Source organism: Cyanistes caeruleus, chromosome 6, assembly GCF_971803275.1.
Source record: "Cyanistes caeruleus chromosome 6, bCyaCae1.hap1.1, whole genome shotgun sequence".
NCBI classification, from domain to species: domain Eukaryota; kingdom Metazoa; phylum Chordata; class Aves; order Passeriformes; family Paridae; genus Cyanistes; species Cyanistes caeruleus.
The window spans coordinates 54,640,930-54,660,904 of record NC_141706.1 but is presented as its reverse complement, the minus strand read 5'-3'; the positions used below and the strand labels follow the sequence as shown (position 1 = coordinate 54,660,904).

General features: G+C 41.2%; 1 protein-coding gene across 10 annotated transcripts in view; it reads right to left on the bottom strand.

The window, feature by feature from the left end:
• Positions 1 to 9,239: 9,239 nt before the first annotated feature.
• The window catches only part of TUNAR (transmembrane neural differentiation associated intracellular calcium regulator), a 161,445-nt gene continuing 150,709 nt past the window's right edge, over positions 9,240 to 19,975 (bottom strand). For all 10 annotated transcript variants that reach the window (XM_086893807.1, XM_086893799.1, XM_086893798.1 and 7 more), the window contains one exon: positions 9,240 to 10,794. In XM_086893807.1, the coding sequence (XP_086749933.1) occupies positions 10,609 to 10,755 (147 nt within the window). In that variant the 5' untranslated portion in view covers positions 10,756 to 10,794 and the 3' untranslated portion in view covers positions 9,240 to 10,608. The remainder of the gene's footprint in view (positions 10,795 to 19,975) is intronic.

The following is a 19,975-nucleotide window of genomic DNA, read 5'->3' as shown; positions in this document are numbered from 1 at the left end:
TGCAGCTGCCCTGGGGCTGGGTCTCACTCACCAGCCTTTTTTGCTCCCAGCCAGAAAAGCTCAGCTGAGGGGTAGCTGTATTACCACTGTGTGGTGGGGACATTTTTCTGGCAAACTTTAAATGAGGAAAGGAGCAGAGCTGGTAGAAAGGGCAAAGCATGCCAGGTATACAAGACGAACAGCCCACAGCAGTTCTGGCTCTGGGAAATGATGATGCTCAGCAAAGCTGGTGACATTGGTAGTTGAAATGGGATCAGAAGATAAAATAGACCCTTGGGAAAGGAAGAGGATCTCAATTTAAATCAGAGGCACATAAAGCAGAGAGAGATAGCCATTTAAACAAGACTGTTCTGCTAGGATGTTTTGTAAGGAATGGACAAGGCTGATGTTATGAGCCAGGAAACAAGAAGGGAGTTGCAGAAAGGAGAAGAGGGACTGAGAGGGAAATGAATGAATGCTCTGGGACATTTGTTCCCTTCTATTTCAGAGAAATACCTCTTTCAAGCAGTAATAGCCTCCCTAAAAAGCAAAATGGACTGAGTGTTTCAGCACGGCTGCAGGACACTGCTCTGCTCCAGTGAAGCACTTAAGCACATCCTTACTTTCAAGCTTATGGGCAGCCCAGAAAGCCAACAGGACCATGCACTTTCTTGGACAGAATTATGAATATAAATGCTCTGCTGGATTCAGACCTGGGAGCTAGATTCTGCCTTCAGCTCCAGTCATGTAACTTCAACAAAGGCTGGACTGACAGCTGGGAAACACCGCCCTGTGCGTACATGAACGTAATGAAAAATAGCTTACCAAAGAAAACACACTGAATTGAACTAATATATTTAACTTTACACAATAAAGTTATAATTTTCAAGGTAGTTTTCAAAGAGCCTTTGGATATATGCAGTTTATCCTTCTGCTTCTACCACTCCTCAGGAAATCATGGCTTCTAAAAAGTACTTATTTCTTATAGAATTATATACATTTTGGTCTATGGACCTTGAATTGATTGATACAAAAAGATATGTTTTATTTTTACAAGTGGATTATTTAATTTCTTTTGTTAAAACTACTTCTCAGCAATGAGACATCATGCTGAGAAAAATGTATCAACATTTTTCTGCAGGACTTGATGAGTAAAAAGACACATAGAAGGAAGAAACCATCTAGTTAAAATGAAGAGTATCCATCCTCTGTACAGGGGACAAGACTATAAATAAAAAATTGCTGATCTGAAAGGATATTGGAAAGTACCAGCCAGTTTTTCAATGTTAAGTCACACTTCAGTGTGTCCTTCTAGAAACCAAGCATGGACTAATGGAGAAACACTCTGCATGCCTATTGATCTCTTTATTTAGTTTCCAGGCAGTGGAATTGCAGCACAAGGATCACTGTTTTCAGACCTTTTACTTTATTCTGCAAAATGACAAAAAGCTACACAAAATTTTTGAGCTCAGTTGACAATTGCAGAGATGTCTCAGAACTAAAAGTGGGTATCAGCTGCCATTAATTATGATATTTTAATAACTTGGGATCTTTATCCTCTTCAGGTTTCGTGGCATCAAAAGAATTCTACTTTTGCCACTAATTTTGTAAGGACCCTTTATTTTCAGACAAGAAAAAATGTTTGAATCAATTCAAATTACTAGCCTCTACTAATGAAATTCAAATAATATGTCATCCCCCTGAAAAGCAATGCTGGGAAACTGGTAACGGATGAGGAGAAGGCTGAATCTCTCTTCCCACACCTCTTGAGTGGATGGACAGAGGGTGGGGACTGGGAGCTAAGTGCCTCCACTGAAAACTGAAAAGGGGCAAGCTTTGGATCTAATAGGAAGGAATTCTTTACTGTGAGAATGGTGAAGAACTGGAACAAGCTTCCCAGAGAAGTTGTGGATGATCCTTTCCTGGAAGTGCTCAAGGACAGGTTGGATGGGGCTCTGAGCAACCTGGTCTAGTGAAAAGTGTCCCTCCCCATGGCAGGGGGAGTTGGAGTGAAATTACAACCAAAACCATTCTATGATTCTATTCTGATTGCTAGTTTTGTATCTCATTTAGTCTCTGAGATGATGGGAATATGCTAGCAATTAAAATATGAAGAATTTGTGAGCACTCCAGGCACTGTGGATGAAACGTGCCATTACTGCAATTCTTCAGCACCTTGTCATGGAAGTGCTCACAAGTAAGACTCATATAAGTGACTCTTAAAAGTTAAGCTGCACTTGAAAACTATCCTTAAACAATCTGAGAATGTTACACCAACCAGAGTCAAATTTTAGAGAAGAAGATTCTCAGCTGGATACCCAGGCCTTCATCTGTGGTCCTCCCACCCAGTCTGTTACATGGAGGAATACAGATGCAGAAAACTGCTCCCTTTTCAAACTCTACCAAGAAGTGAGTCAGGTCCTACAAGGACTGGATAAAGGCTTTGTGATTGTCTGGTTCCTAGAAAAAAACGCTGAGGGTGGATCTCGTTGTCTACAGCTTCCTGAGGAGGGAAAGTAGAGAGTAAGATACAAAACATTTCTCCCTGGGATCCAGGGATACATGATCTAGGAATGGTGTCTAAAGCTGCATCAGGGGAAAGCCAGAGATGGCATTAGGAAACATTTCTTTACCAAGAGCGTGGTCTGGAATAGGTCTGCAATAGGCTTCCTAGAGAGGTGGTTGATATCCCAAACCTGTCAGTATTTAAGAGGCACTTGGACAGTGCCCTTAGTAATGTGTTCTAGCTTTTGGACAGTCCAGATGGTTTCTGTAGGTCCCTTCCAACTAAAGTATTCTATTCTATTCTATTCTATTCTATTCTATTCTGTTCTGTTCTGTTCTGTTCTGTTCTATGCACATACAGGAAAATATGGAGAGTGGAGAGTAAGGGATTACAGCATCACACACGTACTCTGTGGAATTGACATGGTCCTGTTTAGGAAGATGCCTTTTCAGGCCACTTAAGTCAAAGCAGTGGTGACTTTCTGGGGATGAGGATGGCACCAGGTGCTGCCAAGGGCCTTTCACAGCTTCTGAGAGCCCCTTCTCTAAAAAGATGTATTTTGAGGAGAGACATTCAGGAGCACCTTAAGAAATCACTAGCTGCTTTTCTGTTTATGCTAGGCTGCTGCTTGGAGGTGTTTTTTTCCCTCTAGACCAATGAAATCAGACAGAAAATGGTGACATTTCAAATTTTGGGATGTTAATGACTTGACTATTATTGCCTTTCATCAAGTGTAGAGGGCACTGAACACTTGGTCTGTCAGGGTACACCAACGCTGCTGCCCCATGGGAGAAGGTCAGCCAGGAGCTGAGCACTGTCTGTGGTCATCAGATTTTTTGCCATGCTCTGTAATTTGCAAATACGGTGCAATGCACTGTTTCAAGGAGTTTCACAGCTGGACCCTTTTTTTCCTAAAAAAAAAATAATCTAATATTGTATGCAGCACCACATCAGGGTCACTTGGACCATAAGAACAGTCTTAAGAAATATCACCCCTGATTCACGTAAATGGTAACATACTTTCAATCTAAGCTTGTAGTGAGGTTTGCACAATTGTGTAGTACTTTAGGATGTGGTATATTTCTCCTCATGATCTTTAAAACATGTGATGGGTATGTACTGGAAAGAGGTTTATAAAACTTAAAAAGCAACAAAGAATGCAAAATCCATTTGCTGGTGTTTCCACAGCTCAGTGAAATTGTACGTAAATATTATTATACAATGAGATAGAAATAGTGTGTTGGCTAACAGTGAAACAAAAAGGAAAATGTAAAACATTCAGCACTCAGGCTTTTTTAAAGCAATTTAGGGAAATGCTTAGTTTCTGATAGAAAATGTAGATTTAATATTCCTCTATGGTGTTTATTCTTTCATTGGTTAGGCAGGCTTTCTCATCAGTCACGCAGTCTGAAAAGAAATCAGTCGAAAATAAGGTCAATGAAACAAAGAGAAATTGCACAGGAAATTTCTTACTTTTCCCCATCTGATTAGCTGCATTTTTGCTTCAGCTGAGTTGTCAGCTGTCAATTAATGCCCCAAAACTGCAAATACATATTCATATGTATATTAACTGTAAAGGGACTTAGCCCCTTAATCTGAGTTAGTACATGAATAGTCTTAGCAGAGTGAGCTTCTAAATTCTATCCTGGTGTATGTTATACAATGTCAGCAGGGGTATAAGAATGATAGTTGTGTGGTGTCACTTTGAATTTGAATCTGCTCAGAATGTTTATGTCTCACATGGTTTCCTTTTAGTTAATGAAAACATTTCATATACTTTTCAGTTTGCTGACATTTTTTTTGAATATGCACTGCTTAAAACAATGGAACTTTGTCCCACAGAATTCCAGAAATAATCATATCAAATTATAAAAATACTGCTAACTATGTGTGCCAGATGCAAAGAAAAGCACTGACTACTGGTAGTCAGACGAATGCTCACAAGAACGGAATAATACAACACAGACAATATAATCTTCATTTCTTTCTTTTGCATCCAGTACCAATGCTTTTGCATTAGCTGCCATTATTACAGAAACAAGAATAGCATCTGCAAAACTAAAATTGAATTGTTTGGTAAAGGGAGAGAAAGAAGCAGAACATTAAAATTTGAAAACATAGATAGCAAATTTTAATCCATATTTTAAATTGACAAAGCCAGAATTATTTATAAAGCCTTTCCCATTAAGTTTGCAGGAAATAAAGGTGAGAAATCACGCCTTGCTACACAAACATTTTATTACATTTACCCACCACCAGTATCAATCCACCATAATACCACTGCTCCTCAAGAAGGTAAGTGTTGGGGAAAGCAGCTGCAGTGCATTGCCTCTGGCTGCCCACGGCTCCCATGTGAAGTTCCTTGCTAATGCTTGTCCCTTAACACCTTGGTGGCAGAGAGTGACAATGCCCAAGGCTTCTTATGGTGACACCTTCACGATATCAAGGCCGGATTAAGGTATCATGACATTTAATATGCTCCTGAAAACTTGTCTTCAGGAGCCACTTGAGTTTAACAAAGTCTCAGCATCATGAAAGTCTACCTCAGTCTAAATGGTGACTGAGTGTGGAGAAGAACCTGGAGTCCAGGCAAATAACTTGAATTTCCCAGACTATGAGGAATGATGGGTGAGAAAAGGGGTATCCACCCCTAGGCAGGTGGCCTTGTTGTTGTCAGTCAGAAATGGATGCTCCTGCTGCTATTTCTGCCATGCAAGCGTGACATGGTCCCTTTTCTAGGAGATTAGGAAAGCCCAGAGCTGCCTGCTTCCCTCAGGGGGAAGGAGGTTCTGCAGCTGCCACAAGAGGCTCAGGGTGGTGCATGGGTCACTTTCAGCTGAACTGGGACTGGTTGCAGAAGAAGGGATCCCAGTGGGCATACACAAATGCCTTTCTATGAACAAGGCAGGATGTCCTTTCACTCTACAGAGCTTGACTTGCGATCCAGGCTTTTGCAAGAACACTTTCTCATGCACACTTTTTGGCTGTGTGGGCCAGTTACAGCCCAGCCCCATCCCCTGGGTGTCACAGAGGATGTGTCAGTGTGAGACCACACAAGGAGGATGGTGTGTGGTGCCATGCAAGTGCCATGCAAGTCAACAGGCGTTCTCCAGGTGACAACTCCATTATGTAAATCTGGATCACTGGAAACAGTTGGGTGCTTTCAGCTCTACAAATTGCCTTTCACCATCTGAGTCCCCAGGTGAAATGCAGATAAGCAAACCTAATGCCTGAGACAAGGAAAGCCTTACTGGATACCAGATGGTTCATATGCAGATAAATGCATACGGAAGCATGTGGGATTTCAGTCTGGTGTGGAGGCTTCCACACTGAATATGTTTTGTTTCTCTTGGATCAGCGGTAGGGAAAGAAAGCTACACTGGCTTTATTAGACCTTCTGGGATGAGCCTCCAAAACACATAGCCAGGTATGGAAGCGGTGCAGGTTCTGCAGGGTGTCTGTAGTGTATCTGCTGGAAATAAAGGTAAACAGATTTTTTTTGTTGTTGATGTTGCATAATGTGCTATTTCATAAATTTGTAAATCTGTGCATTCTGTTCCAAAGAAAACAAAGCCTCTCAGCAAACAAGAGGTGCTTACATGTATGTGTGCTGTGTTCCTGGGCTGCCAAACAGTTCTCTTGGGAAGGAAGCCACTCAGGGTCCTGGAAAGCATTTTCTTTGGAGGACTGCTGCTGAAATATTTTCAATGAGGTTCTTTCTTTCACTTAGACATATTTCTTCCAGAAACTTTCCAAGGAAAAATAATATATTTTCTCTAAAATATTGGCTATCCAGAAACAAAGTACTCCAGTTAGACCTCAAACGAATTAGTAAATTCTGCAGTGCTGCATCCCTGGTGTTTTAATTCAGTTAATTTTTATCCTTTCCCTCCATGGGCCAAGTTCTCTGCATATGCCATAATTCACACCGAAATGGTAATTCCAACTCAGAAGAGATGAGACCTCCTGACACAGGTGAGATCTCGGGGCATTTGGGGTGAGCTCTGGTGTATAGATTAAATGGAAATATAAGACATGTGGACTTAAGCGATGCTTCATACTGAAGTTTGTTTGTGATGTATCTGAAGCTTTCTTTTGTATTTTGATGCCTACTGAATCAAAATTTTACCCGTAGGGCAGGGGTGGGATTTTGTCTGGGAATTCACAAAGTATCCCCTAGATTATCAGAGAGTAGTAACATGATGATGATTATTGACTGTCAAAATAATAAAACACAGGCCCATAGAAGATTGTTACACCACAGTAAAACAAAACAACTTCTTTCAGAGGCTGCCAGGCTGGGTTTGTGTTCAAACTCTCCTCAGGCACAATGAGCCACACAGCGCTGCAGAGGTGCAGGTGGAAGGAGCAGAAGGTACATAACTGAAAGGACTTGCCCTGACAGCCAACACACAGGATGAGACATTCCTGTGTGAAGATGGGATTCCTACAATGCAGTTGTAGGAACCAGATTGGAGGGCAGTAACCTGTTTTCTTTCTCTTGATCCTGTTGTGTGCAAAACAGTTTTATCATCTCCCTTCTTGAAAGTCTTCTGTATCCACCAACCAACACAACAGATACTAATGGTGACAGTGCCATCTTTCTGTAACCTCATGAGAATATTTTTCATTCTCATGACACAGACCATCAAACTACATAGGATATGTAATCATATTCTTAGTTGCCTGAAGCAAAAGGCGATGCTTTAATATCTTACTATGATGTAGGATATTAATTTCCTTCTACTCAAATGCAAAGATGAGAGTTCCTGCCACTAATGGACTGATATTTCATTTTTTAAAATTTATTTTGGAAACTGTTTGCATTACATGTAAGTCAAGCCAAAAATGAGACTGTTGGATATTTCCTTGCCAAAGCAGATTTACCATTCAACTCTTGTAATAAAAGGTTTTATTCAACTGTTTATAGAGCAGTTACTGGCTATCAGGTATCCATGATATATATTACCTAGTTGAATATTTCTTATAGGTGTATGTGCAAACTGCTCACATAAAAAAAAACTTGAGGATAATTTGGCTCCAGCTGTCACTGAGCCAAGAGCAGGCCTGCCCACAGGTGCCTGGGTAGGCACACCTTCAAATCCTTGTATAGAATATTCCTTTTCCACTGTCATTCTTGAAAACATACTTTTCCCCTACCAGCGCTCATGAGTACCAAATAAAAGTCAAGAAATTGCCCTCAAAGGAAACTCTTCACTTTTCTTTAAATGAATACTTAATGAATCTACTTAAGAAGAAATTGCTCCAGGATATTTCTAGAACTATCTGTGAACAGAAACCTGTAAAATTAAAATATTAAATGTTAAACTTTTTTGTGGAATAGAATAAACCTTTCTTCGTCTTTCAGAGGGGTAAAAGTCCTGTGGCAAAGCACACTGCACACAGCTGCTGTGGTGGGGGGTGATAGTCCATCTGGGAACACTGACTACATCAAGACTAACAGGCAAAGCACAGCAGACACAACATGGAATCCTTAGGTTCTTGCTCCACCATTTCAGCTTATTTGGGCTCTTGGCTGTACCTGTCTTGTTGAAGGTGCTGGCCCATGTCTGAATAAGTGCAACTGTGCTGAACAGCAGAAGTACTGCTTTACTTTAGTGGGTGAGGTGTCTTATGCTGTTTTCCAATGCAGAGCTTTAATTTGTAACAATAGTAGAACCCCTCATGAAATTTGATTTTTCAAGTATCTTCATGCCCACAAGAAGATGACAGGTATTACCTCTTGATGCAGAGAGAGGCAAAGAAATATCTGACATGAGACTTCATCTTTTGGCTCAGAGGCTGCCCCTCTGGAAGATGAGCGTGAGCCTCCGGCAGATTGCTGTGGTGTTTGCTGGCAAAGGAGGAGGAGAGCTTCAAGAGAAATATCTGCAGAAAAGATCCTGGCTGAAGTTAGACTGGTGCCTGGAGCGTGTGCAGGTGCTCAAAGCCACAGGCTGTGAGCAGCAGTAGTTTTAACAGAAGAAAAAACGCCTAGTGGAGTAAAATATATCATCATAAAATTTTAGCCATCAGGATGATCAAAAAGCAAAGTTTACCGATTCCTTAGAATTATCAATAGATAACTACAAATTTAAAAACAAGATCACCTTCACTGAGCTACACTTTCCTGCACCACTGTTTCTTGTCTTCTCTGAGACCTGCAGCTCTACCAGCACTGTGCAAACACAAATGTTTCCTCAGCCGTGCTGGCATGCATGGCACTGGCTTTCTGTTCTGTTTTCTACTTTAAATCTCTGCTCATTTTCTCACCTCTCTCTCTCTGTCATGTTTTCATTAACATGAGATTATTTTTGCTCTGCTTTCCTTCAGTCTTCGTATCAGGTTTAATTGTAATTTATTTCCTGACCCTTTTTCTACTCTTAATGGTTTTGTTATTGACTGTATGATACCATAAGAGACTCAACACCTCTGTTTATAAGAGGTGCCCCTCAGGATTTTCCAGGCTTTCTTTTATATTCTTCATTGAAATTCTGTAATCCTGAGATCATACCTAGACCCTGGAAAATGGTGAAAAACTCATTATTGATTCCAGAGGGACAGGTCTGATCACTAAAATTAATGAGACTCCAGGGTTAAAATTTTCACAGCTCTAGCTGGCTTCAGTACCAATCCTCCTTGTGCATCTGAGGACACAATCCAAACCACAAGTCAGTAAACAATTAATTGACCTATTTTTTAAGAGGCTATATCAGAGTTAGTGGGCAATGTACTTAGGCAGCTTGAGGCAGAATTGAGGTCTCATTTTTTTAATGCTTCATATATTTATAGGTACTGAACTCTGAAGAAAAATGGTCATCATCATCATTGTACATTCCTGTCAAAAACACAAGTCAGAGAATTTCACTGCACCAACTCAGTTAAAGCACATATCAGAGAAGCATAAAGGGTTAATGATCCTCACATTTAAAATACACCCCATATTTACAGTCTGGATTTCACTCAAGCCCCTTGCTATAGGCTCTATAAATTTCCCTTTCCAACTGTATAAAACTCTGCTCACTTCTCTCAGCACAAGTACTTAGAGAGCGTGACCAGATTCTGAAAGCCATAAATTCTATGAATTTTGCAATATTTTGTGAGATGCTTCAGTATTGCTTTCATTTGCTTTTTCATTTTTTAACTATAAATAGAGCCTTCTTTCTGCAACCAGTCTCCAAAGGTCACCTTAAAATGTTTTGCTATTTCCCATATTAAGCAGCAATGCTTTTCAGCTGACATTCCAACTTCAAGTCATGCATGTGAGCATGATGTGAGCTTGCTTCAGACCTCAGTGAGAGGGCTGCAAACAAGACTGCTGTATAATTGCTGAGAAAAATAACATCCATTGTCAAAAGGGGCACTTCATCAAACAAAATTTAGCTGCATGAATACAAGTGTCTCCAAATATTTGGTTCATGCTAAAAATATAGCACATTTATTAAAAATATATATTTATAAACATTGGTATGAACAGACACAGATGTTAAGCAAATGAGAAAGGAAAAATAACCATGTAATGTATTTCTCCCAACATTTTATCAGGTTTAGGCAGACCTTGCTCAATGGAATTGTTTTTTTCATGATTGCACCATATGTTCATTCTAAATAAAAAGCTTGTCAGATTCAATGTAAGTAAAAGCAAAAACCAAGAGAAAAAACCATTTGACCTAACAGACACGTGATCTGTGCTATGAAGCTATCTTTGAGTTCAATCTTTGCGGGTATACAGCATACATTTCTAATTATATATAGTGTACAGTTTCTTTTCCTTTTTTCCCTTTTTTTTTTCTTTTCCTTTTTTTTTCTTTTTGTTGTGTTAAAACAACATATCCCTGGTGGATTTCTTCAAAGCTACAACTTACATAACTGCAGTCATTCTCCCCCAAACTGAAAACCAAACCAAAAGGGAGAGGGCAGGAGAGAAGAGTTAAACTTATTACTGTGTGAAAAAGTCTTGTTAAATTAATTGTGCTTCAGTCTTCGCTGCCTTCAGGCAGTGCTTTTATGATGTGTTAATATAATACAGAGTCAATTCTGATTAAAGAACTTGTCAATAGTCGGCAATGTTTGTTGTCACTCTTAATGGCCGTTTTATCTGGTCTATTTGCATGCCTTCTAGTTTACAACGTTGTATAAATATACACAAAAATGATCACAATGAGGTTCAGAATTGTCCCAATAATTCCAAGCATTGCCAAGATGGTTTCTTCTTTGCTTTCCTTTTCTTGACTGCCTTTATCTTCTTCATTTCCACTAGTGATTACCATCTTGGTGGCCAGTTTCTTTATCTTCCCCTTCAGAATAACCTAGATTTAGGAACAAAAACATCAAAATGGATTATTAGTTGTAGTATAGAAATTCATATTAATAGTGGAGCCAATGGTAGAATTTTTGCCTCATAACACATTTTATTAAAAATTCACTTGAAAAAGATTAGTATTTCTATTAGTTATTAAGTAAATAATTGAAATTATAGTTTGGCTATTCTGTGGTTTACATATAACCCTCTGCTTACATGCCAGCAATTACTCCTAGCACACATAATGCAGCTGCTATATCATTACAAAACTGGTCAGAAAAGTACCATGAGGTGTGACTCCTCCAGCATCAGTGGGGACTTTGCCTGCACTGGGACTGCAGGAGATCATCTTGCCATGCTGTGGACACCCCATATTTACATTTCAGAACCAAGAAGCGAGGGAAATAAAACTGGGAAGGCCTTGCCTCTTTTTTACTAGGAAAAAATCATTAAAGAGAAAGGCATTTTGTCTCCCGATGAGAAGGAAGACAGCAGTGACTTCTTAATAAATAATTCAAAATAAAAGCAAAACCAAAATAACATCCATCTTGGCTTTTATTTTCCTCGTTCTTAATGTACGATGAAAAGTTACTTGCAGTGCAGTGAGCTGAAATGTATTGATCTGCCTGCAGGGAGAATACAGCCATTTCCCAAGCAACAGCCCCAGCCTAAAAAAAGATTCTTCAAATGTGGGATGAGCCCTGATTCCTGACTCCCAGCACAGCTGAAGCCACAAACAAAGAAGCTCCCTTGATCTTCCCACGATGGATAAACATCTGATTGTTCAAATTAGAAATGGATAAATTCTTATCTGTGTTTATCTAACACTGCAAATTTTAATCACATGGGCAAAACAGAGTGTCCCAGAAAACTGAAAAAGGTTGGCTGGTCTCCCAGTGCCAAGTGATCTGCCAAGATCTGGGTTCAGGCAAAGCCCTGCTGCTGTCTTCCAAGCTACAAACCATATCCCATCGTATTTCTGCAGCAGAAAGCAGATTGACTGGGACCAAACAAAAAATTTGTTCCCCAACAGCTCCTGCCTAAAAGAGAGATTTGATTTGGTCCTTTAGTGGACCCTCATTCCTCCCTCCACTAACTCACAGAGCAAAAGCAGTACCTCCCAGGCAGTGCACATGTTCAGAGTGGTGAGGGCTCCCCAAGAACTGACCATCTCTGTGAGCACATCCCCTCCAGCAGGTATCATCAGAGGAGAGTCCTGACCTGCAGCTCCTTCGAGCTGCTCCTGCACTGCACAGCTGCAGAGCAGCAGCCAGAGTACTGAAATGATGGAAAGGACTGGGAGAAGTAAGGAATCCTGCAATGGAGAGACTGAGAGGAAGAACTCAGGATCCAGGCAAAACAACCTGTATTTTGGTCACATCCGCAAGTTGTTCATATATAGGACAGAGAATAACTGCTGGCAACTTCCTAGAAGTGTTTGATTTCCAGCAGGTACAAGTGGTTAGTGACAAGTAAGGCAGCAATGGGGCTCTGCAGAGGCCTTTGTACTTACACTTGCATTAGCATTTACATGTTTTGTCTTACTGTAACTGTGGATCAGAGGAAAAAATAACAATGGAGTCAGAAACCTGAGAGTATCCACAGCAGACAGCAGTCAGTGAGAGCAGTGGGTACGAAGGAGAAGGGCATCAAACATCAGAGCATGATCATCCAGAAGGTCTTTGGATAACCTGCCCTAGGAAAGCAAAATTTCACAGGCACCAGCCAAACCTCACAGGGATAGGCTGTCCCTCTCCAGATTCCCTTCCAACCCTCAGAAATTTTGTCTCCAATGTTTTTTTCACCACAGCCATCTCCAACTCTTCCTGCAGGATCTACCTCTTCTAGTTGCAGAAGGGTTTTGTTGTATTTGCCCCAGCTGGTGTCCAGAGGAGGGTTTGGCTGCCCCTGGTCCTGGCGTGTCCTCCCTATCTTGTTAATTGCCACTGAGCAGTCAGTGGGATCTTTACAAGCAACTTGTCTCTGGGAAATGACAGGAGAGTTCCTACCAGAGCCATTTAGGCTAACGTCACAACCTAAGTGCATCCACTCCATGTGGCATCGGACCACAAACCCACATCCCAGGCTATGACACGCAGCCATGACTTCACCCACAGAGCAATGAGTCATTCGGATATTGTGTTATTTTCCCCTTCAGTAACTGGAAGGTTTTCCCTCTGGCCAACTGTTTGCATTTCAGTGTTTATTTGAGAAATCAACTAGGATTACAAATATAGTCTGATAAAATCCCAGGCCTGGAATGCAAGAATTTGAGGGGAGGGTAAAGTTCTTTCTGGCTGGTTCCCGCAAGAGCTGAACAATCTTGATTCATCATTCTGGTTCCCACAGAAATATGATCATGCCTAAGCATCTTGCGGGTCAAGCCTTTCTGTCTTGATAAAAGCCAGAGAAGGTACAATTTGACTCCACATCCCATGGTTTGGGCAGAGTTTCCCATTCACACCAAAAAACCCGCAGAGAGTGGTGCAGAGCCCCAGCTGGGGCGCCTTTGCTCTGCAGCCACTGGCACTCAACTTCGGTACAGTCACCCTGCACCACAAGCACTTAGGAAATCCTGATTCCAGGATTAATGTGAACAGAGGCAGCAGCATGGGGGCTCAGACAGTGTCTGATCTCCTGTTATTAACATCCCCATTTTTTTCTTAATAAACTGTGCAGCACGAAGTCAATATCAAATTCTCTCCTGCAGAACGCTAGATCCTAAAATTAACATCAATCTAAAAAATAGCTAAATAATTCACAAACGAAGGAGACATATCATAGACTATTAGATATAAAGACAAAGCCTCTGGCTTAGCAAATCCTTGAGTTGTGAATTTTTTGTAAGCTAAGAAATTATTCTGGGGAAGTACCACCACATCTTTGCCTTATTATTAAAGTCTCTCTCAGGCACCCATTACTGCCTAATGAGAAAGGCAGACGTCCTTGGGCAGCAAAATCTCTTTTCTGAGGTTGTACAATCACATTCTTCCTCTTTGCATGCTGTACTTATTAGCAAGGAGATAGTGGGTGGTTTCAGTTCAGGTGACATGAATCAGATTGCTGGGTTATTTCTGTCCCACTGAGGGGCCTTAACAGAGGGAGAAGTCCTCAGTATGATGCAATAAAATATGCACAGAGAGGCTGGTGGCTGGAACATGATGAGCAACAAGGGGACATCAGCAGGTGAGGGTTTACATGTGGGCTGATGCTCAATGTGATTTGTTGGAGGTTGTCTCTATGTGCCCATGTGCTGTATTTGGCTCAAGCTATGGTGCATCCTGGGACTGTATAAACTGCATCGTTTTTGGATGAAACTATACCCAAAAAAGTGCTTTCAGCCCATGGCAGTAGGGATCCAGAAAAGAGCTGGTGTGAAGTAAAACCTCAAAACACACATAGTGTGGGCACTGGCAGCACAGGTTTCCCTGGAGGGATTGCTCCAGCAGGTCTGCGCTGCTCGCTGTTTTATACATCGCCTAAGCTACAAGAGAGAGCACACAACGGCTTGGTATAAGAGCAGTTTAACATTCAAACAGGACATGACTGGGACCAAACACAATTATATTAGTACTTTGCCAAATATAGCACTGTTGAAAATAAGGTAGAGCGTTGACTTTGTACAGTGAGGAGACCAGAATCAAAATTACTTCTCCATGTGTAAGGACTGACCTTGGGAGAAGAGTAGCTCTCTCCTAATGGCAGACTCAAGCCTTTAACCTTCACAGATCTCATGCTCAGAGTAGAATTTTTGCTGGCTGGGGTTTGTGGGTGTTTTTTGCTTCTGGGGAAATACTCGCTGTCAGTTTTAGTATAATTACCCCACTTAAGAAAATAGAAAAGTCATCTGGATTTCTGGGTGCCTTTTCTCAGTCTTTATTATTATCTTCTAGAAACTTATTTAATTCTTATTACTTATTTCATTTTTTGACATTATTTAATATTTTTATGACTCTTATGACACATTTTTCCTTTTATATTTTTCTGGTGGTACTTCAAGCTTGACAGAAACATTCCTTTTCCTTACCCAGAACCACTGCTAGAACTGCTGAGGTAGGAGAGCTAGAGAACACTAAATTTCTCTCTCTTTCTTCTTTTTTTTTTTTAATAACTATCCTTCTTGTTTAATTACTACCTCATTAGGAAAGCTCTTTCCTGCCACATCAAAATTAATGTCTTTCCTACTTCATTTTGTAAGATTCATCATTAACTTAATATCAGCCTTTGAAAAGATATGTATTCCAAAAGACTATCCATTAAAAGATAAATATTCTGTGTATTCTGCACTGCACATGGGAGACAAGGACAGTTCAGTGGTTAGGACACTCCTTGCACTATTCATTTCCTTGCACTTCTGCTGACTTCATGTATATCTACAGGAAATCCACTTATTCTCTCTGCTTCAGTTTTTCATCTGTGGGATTTTTTGAAGAATAGGTTATTCAGCCTACAGCAGAAAATGGTCCATAACAAAAGTGAGGCTTCACAAATATTTCCGAAAGAGGAACACGCTAACATGAAAAGTTTTAAATCCAGCTGTGCTATGAAATATACGCACTCCCATCTCCCCAAATCTGGGGAACATGCTGCACATCACTGCCACTGCCAACAGCAATTTCTAAAATAAAGATTTTTTTAGAAAAGCATTTCTAGCAAAAGATTTCTTTGCATCTTTTCACTCAGCCTGACTGATCTAAAAGTGATGGCTTGATGGCAGGGCATTGGAAGAGGCAGTAGCAAGTGCATGTTTGAGAATTTACTGCAGTATGTTTGTCACATCAAAGATACAAAACACATCCCTCACAAAGCACCTGCCTTGACATATCTGACAGTTTTTGAATATGCTGGCACCTTGACTTGATCTTGAAAAAGTTTTGTAATATTAAATCATTTCTCTTCTAAGTTATTATTTATGAGCTCCCTAAAGAGGCTGTGAGAGGAGGGCTCAGACAGCAGAATCTGAGCTCCTGGGAACTCAGAGAAGGGGAAGATCATCCAGGCTCTCCCGGGGGCCCTCAAAGCTCCTCCTGATCAGCCCTGTGCTGTCATGTATTATCTGGCACCTTGAAAAACAACAATGGAAGCTTCTGAAAACCTCCCAGGGTCAGATGCTCAGCTGGTACAAAGCAGACTTCCTCCCCCAGTTCAGCTCAGCCACCTCCATTTACATCAGTTGAGGATATGGCTCTTTGTTTTCAATCTACCTTGAATATCAGCGAGCACAAATTTTGTATTCTTAATCCATAATCACAGACAATCACCAGCCAAATTGTTTTGATATTTAAACTTGTTTACAGTCCCCAGGCTATTAGTTGTGATGACACATTAAGAGATAAGAGAGCTTTAATTTTCTGAGGATAGTTCCACCCTCTGGGGATAAGGAAAACAGCGGAAACTTGTTTTGATTAGCAAACTGAAGAGGGCACAGAAATCATACAAAGCAGAGTGTGAGTTCAGATGCTGCTGGAGCTGACACCTTCCCTTATCTCACAAACAAGTGCTTGAATTACCAAACAGGGAGGAGAGGATTTAACCTCACTTGAACATCACAGCCAAATGCAGTTTTGTTCCTTTCCTCCTAATAAGCACTTCTAACCTCTTTTTCCTCCAAGGGCAAATTTGGGAAGTTGGGTGCCTGGCTTAAACCCTGGACAGTCCCCAGGCAAGATGCTGAGCACGGCATTAAGTGCTGCAGCTTGTGATGTGCAGGAGGAAGGCACGCTTGGCACACACATTTGTGCTTGTTTGCTGTTCTTATTCTAGTGATTACATTGTCACATTCTCACTTCTGTGACGACTTTGTATCTGCTCTTGTTCCTTGTGCTGTTTTTACTGGACAGTCCTCTCCTAAACTCCAGTAACACAGAATGCTGTCAGCTATCAGTCAAGATCCTGCTCAGAGAAGCACTGGTAGGTGCAGGGAGCCACATTTGCATTTTTTCTTAGAGCTGGGTTTCAGGGAACAGAAAGGCATCATGTAAATGCAAGATAAGGCCAAGAGAAGCTCTGGGGTTATAAGAAGCTTGACTAAAATCTCATCCAGGCAGAGCAGTGTGCACAGGCAGTGCACAGTATGTATGAATAGCAGAGGAATCAAAATGGAATGAGCAGAAATTAATAAACAGTAGAAATCAGTATACCCAAAAGAAGCAAAGACTTGCCATAAGAAAAGGGAGAGGGGAAACTAGGAAAGGTGCCCATGGGGAGGTCTTTCATTAGAGAAAAAAAGATCAGAAGGAACAGGAATATGAGCCAGGTTCAATAACACTCCCCAGCAGTGAGCAGAGAGACCAGTGCCTAAAGCAAAGGGATGTCTCAGCGGAGAGAGGACACAAGCACTTATGTAGTCCTCAAGCAGGAAAATAAACCCACATCAGACTGCTGCTATGCTGCAGGTTTTAGTCAGTGGGAAATACTTGCTATTTATAACACTACAGTCAGGATATTTCCAAAGGTCTCAGCAATGTGAGACCCCCTCTAGAACAAAGGGAAGCACTCGGCAGCAAAGAGGTTACTCTGAGAGGGCAGAATTTAAATAAGTAATGTATCACAGAGCTCATCCTGCTCTCCACCTTGGGTCTGATCCAGTTTGTTCTGGCAGCAGTTTTTGTCCCCCAGGCAGCTTAGAACTCAGGGGAGGAAAAGGACTTGCAGCCAGTTTTACAGTTCTTGCTTCTCCTTGTTTATGTCTCTGGGACTACTCACAGCTGAGATATGCTCAGGATACCTAAGCTCTATTGTAAAGAATTTGAATATTTTCCATACAGATATTCTTATCTTAGAAACAAAGCTACAATCCATAGCAGAATAATGATCCTCAGTGGTCCACTATGCAGGCAGTGCTATCCCCCAGACTCACTGAGAGCCTTTGCTTCCTCCACCTACAGCAAGGCTCCCCATGGCAGGGCTCATAAGGCTTCTCAAGTTCTAGTTTCCCAGACTGTGGAAGAAACAAACCTGACCAAGGGGAGACCAAATAACCCTTTAACCCACAGTCCTTTCCCTTTTGGTATGAGATGCACTGGGAAGAATGAATTGTTACAGATCAAAATTAACAGTCTATATAAATCACAACTGGAGGAAGCACTTATGATTTAAAGTCCAAATTTAAGAAGTCCAGAGGTTACTAATTTTCTAGTTTAGCCTAAAGAGTGGTGAAAATTCAGTGTGTTTTTGTTTGGTTTAGACTGGCCTATTTTGTGTTCACAGCCCTGTTTCCTGATACACAGCACTTTGTTTGGTTGCTCAGTTCTAATGCTCAGAAGCAGAAGCATTTGACTCTCAGTGGTACTGTAGAACACACTTGCCATTTTCCTCCTTTTAAATGATCATTATTTCTTTCCAGACTTTTAGATTTCCACAGTAATACTTGTGCAAGTATTGCCCAGTTTTATTAGAAAAAGTCAGATGGTCCAACTTCTGCTTCTGTTTGTTGCTCACACAGAGGAAAATTAAATTCTGGCTTGTTGGAAGTTAGTGACAATATTCTCTCACATTCGCTGAAATCAGACTTCATGGGCTGCCTTTCACTTTAGCAGGCAACAAGTCTTTAAGATGAATAAATACAAAATTGGTAGAATAAATGAAAAGAAAGGAACAGCTTAATCCCAGGAGTAGTCAGTAGTTAAATCAGTGCATGAATGCAGCTATTTTTAGTAGCATCTTATTTTTTGACTTTGGTATCCAATATTGTTTTGTTTCTGTTTTGATATTTTGCAATCCAAACTTTTCAGTGAACCTGCCACTATAGTGTCCTCTAGCAATGAGGTCAAAAGATAATTAAGGGACTTCTGAAAAAGTATCTACTTGTCATTTTTCATTCCTCATTAGGCAATTTGGAGCCAAATGAGTAATTAGCTTTTATTCTTCAGGCCACCTAGAATGCTGTAAGTTTCTTACCATATCCATGTAGCAATTTTTTTGTCTGACAAATCCTAGTCTGCCTTTACAGAGGCTATTCCATGCTTTTGGTTATTTTTCTTGCCTTTCTCTCTGTCAATGAAGGAGTTTTAAGCAGCAGATGGCAAAACCTTTCAGGGCTTCAGGTATTAATGTCCAGCCTGTAAGCTGAAGATGTACTGCCCTTACTCCAAAGATTTTGTCATTTAAACATATCAAGGTTAGCAGAAAGGACACTTTTCATGGGAAGAGGAAAGAGGAGAGAGGAGAGAGGGGAGAGGAGAGAGGAGAGAGGAGAGAGGAGAGGAGAGGAGAGGAGAGGAGAGGAGAGGAGAGGAGAGGAGAGGAGAGGAGAGGAGAGGAGAGGAGAGGAGAGGAGAGGAGAGGAGAGGAGAGGAGAGGAGAGGAGAGGAGAGGAGAGGAGAGGAGAGGGGAGGGGAGGGGAGGGGAGGGGAGGGGAGGGGAGAGGAGAGGAGAGGAGAGGAGAGGAGAGGAGAGGAGAGGAGAGGAGAGGAGAGGAGAGGAGAGGAGAGGAGAGGAGAGGAGAGGAGAGGAGAGGAGAGGAGAGGAGAGGAGAGGAGAGGAGAGGAGAGGAGAGGAGAGGAGAGGAGAGGAGAGGAGAGGAGAGGAGAGGAGAGGAGAGGAGAGGAGAGGAGAGGAGAGGAGAGGAGAGGAGAGGAGAGGAGAGGAGAGGAGAGGAGAGGAGAGGAGAGGAGAGGAGAGGAGAGGAGAGGAGAGGAGAGGAGAGGAGAGGAGAGGAGAGGAGAGGAGAGGAGAGGAGAGGAGAGGAGAGGAGAGGAGAGGAGAGGAGAGAGGAGACTAATACTTCTCCCTACCACACACCAGAAATTATGATAAAAGATTTAAAGTTTGAAGACAGAGCTCTCTCTTCCAGTCTTTTGCCCATCTTTCCTGAGGTTAGCAAAGCAGAGCAGTAAAAATCTATCATGAGTATATCTGCTGAATTTACATGCTGAAAAGTTTAGATATATTAAAATAAATAAATAAATAAATAAATAAACAAACCAGCAAATAAAATCTGTAGGACGTCCTCAAATTTGAAACTTTTTTCCCAGATAAAAGTAGTATTAGCTGAAAAAGCTTTGTGAAAGAATGAGATGCTAAAGTATCGCTATAATTTCAGACCTATTTTTCTATTTCAAGGGCATCTCCAGGCTTCTCTTTCAGGAGCAAAAATACATTGAAGCCATGTACAAGGAAAAAATGCAATATCCAAGTCTCAGAGAAAGACAGGTCTCCGTTATCTGCCAGAAGGCACATAACCTCTG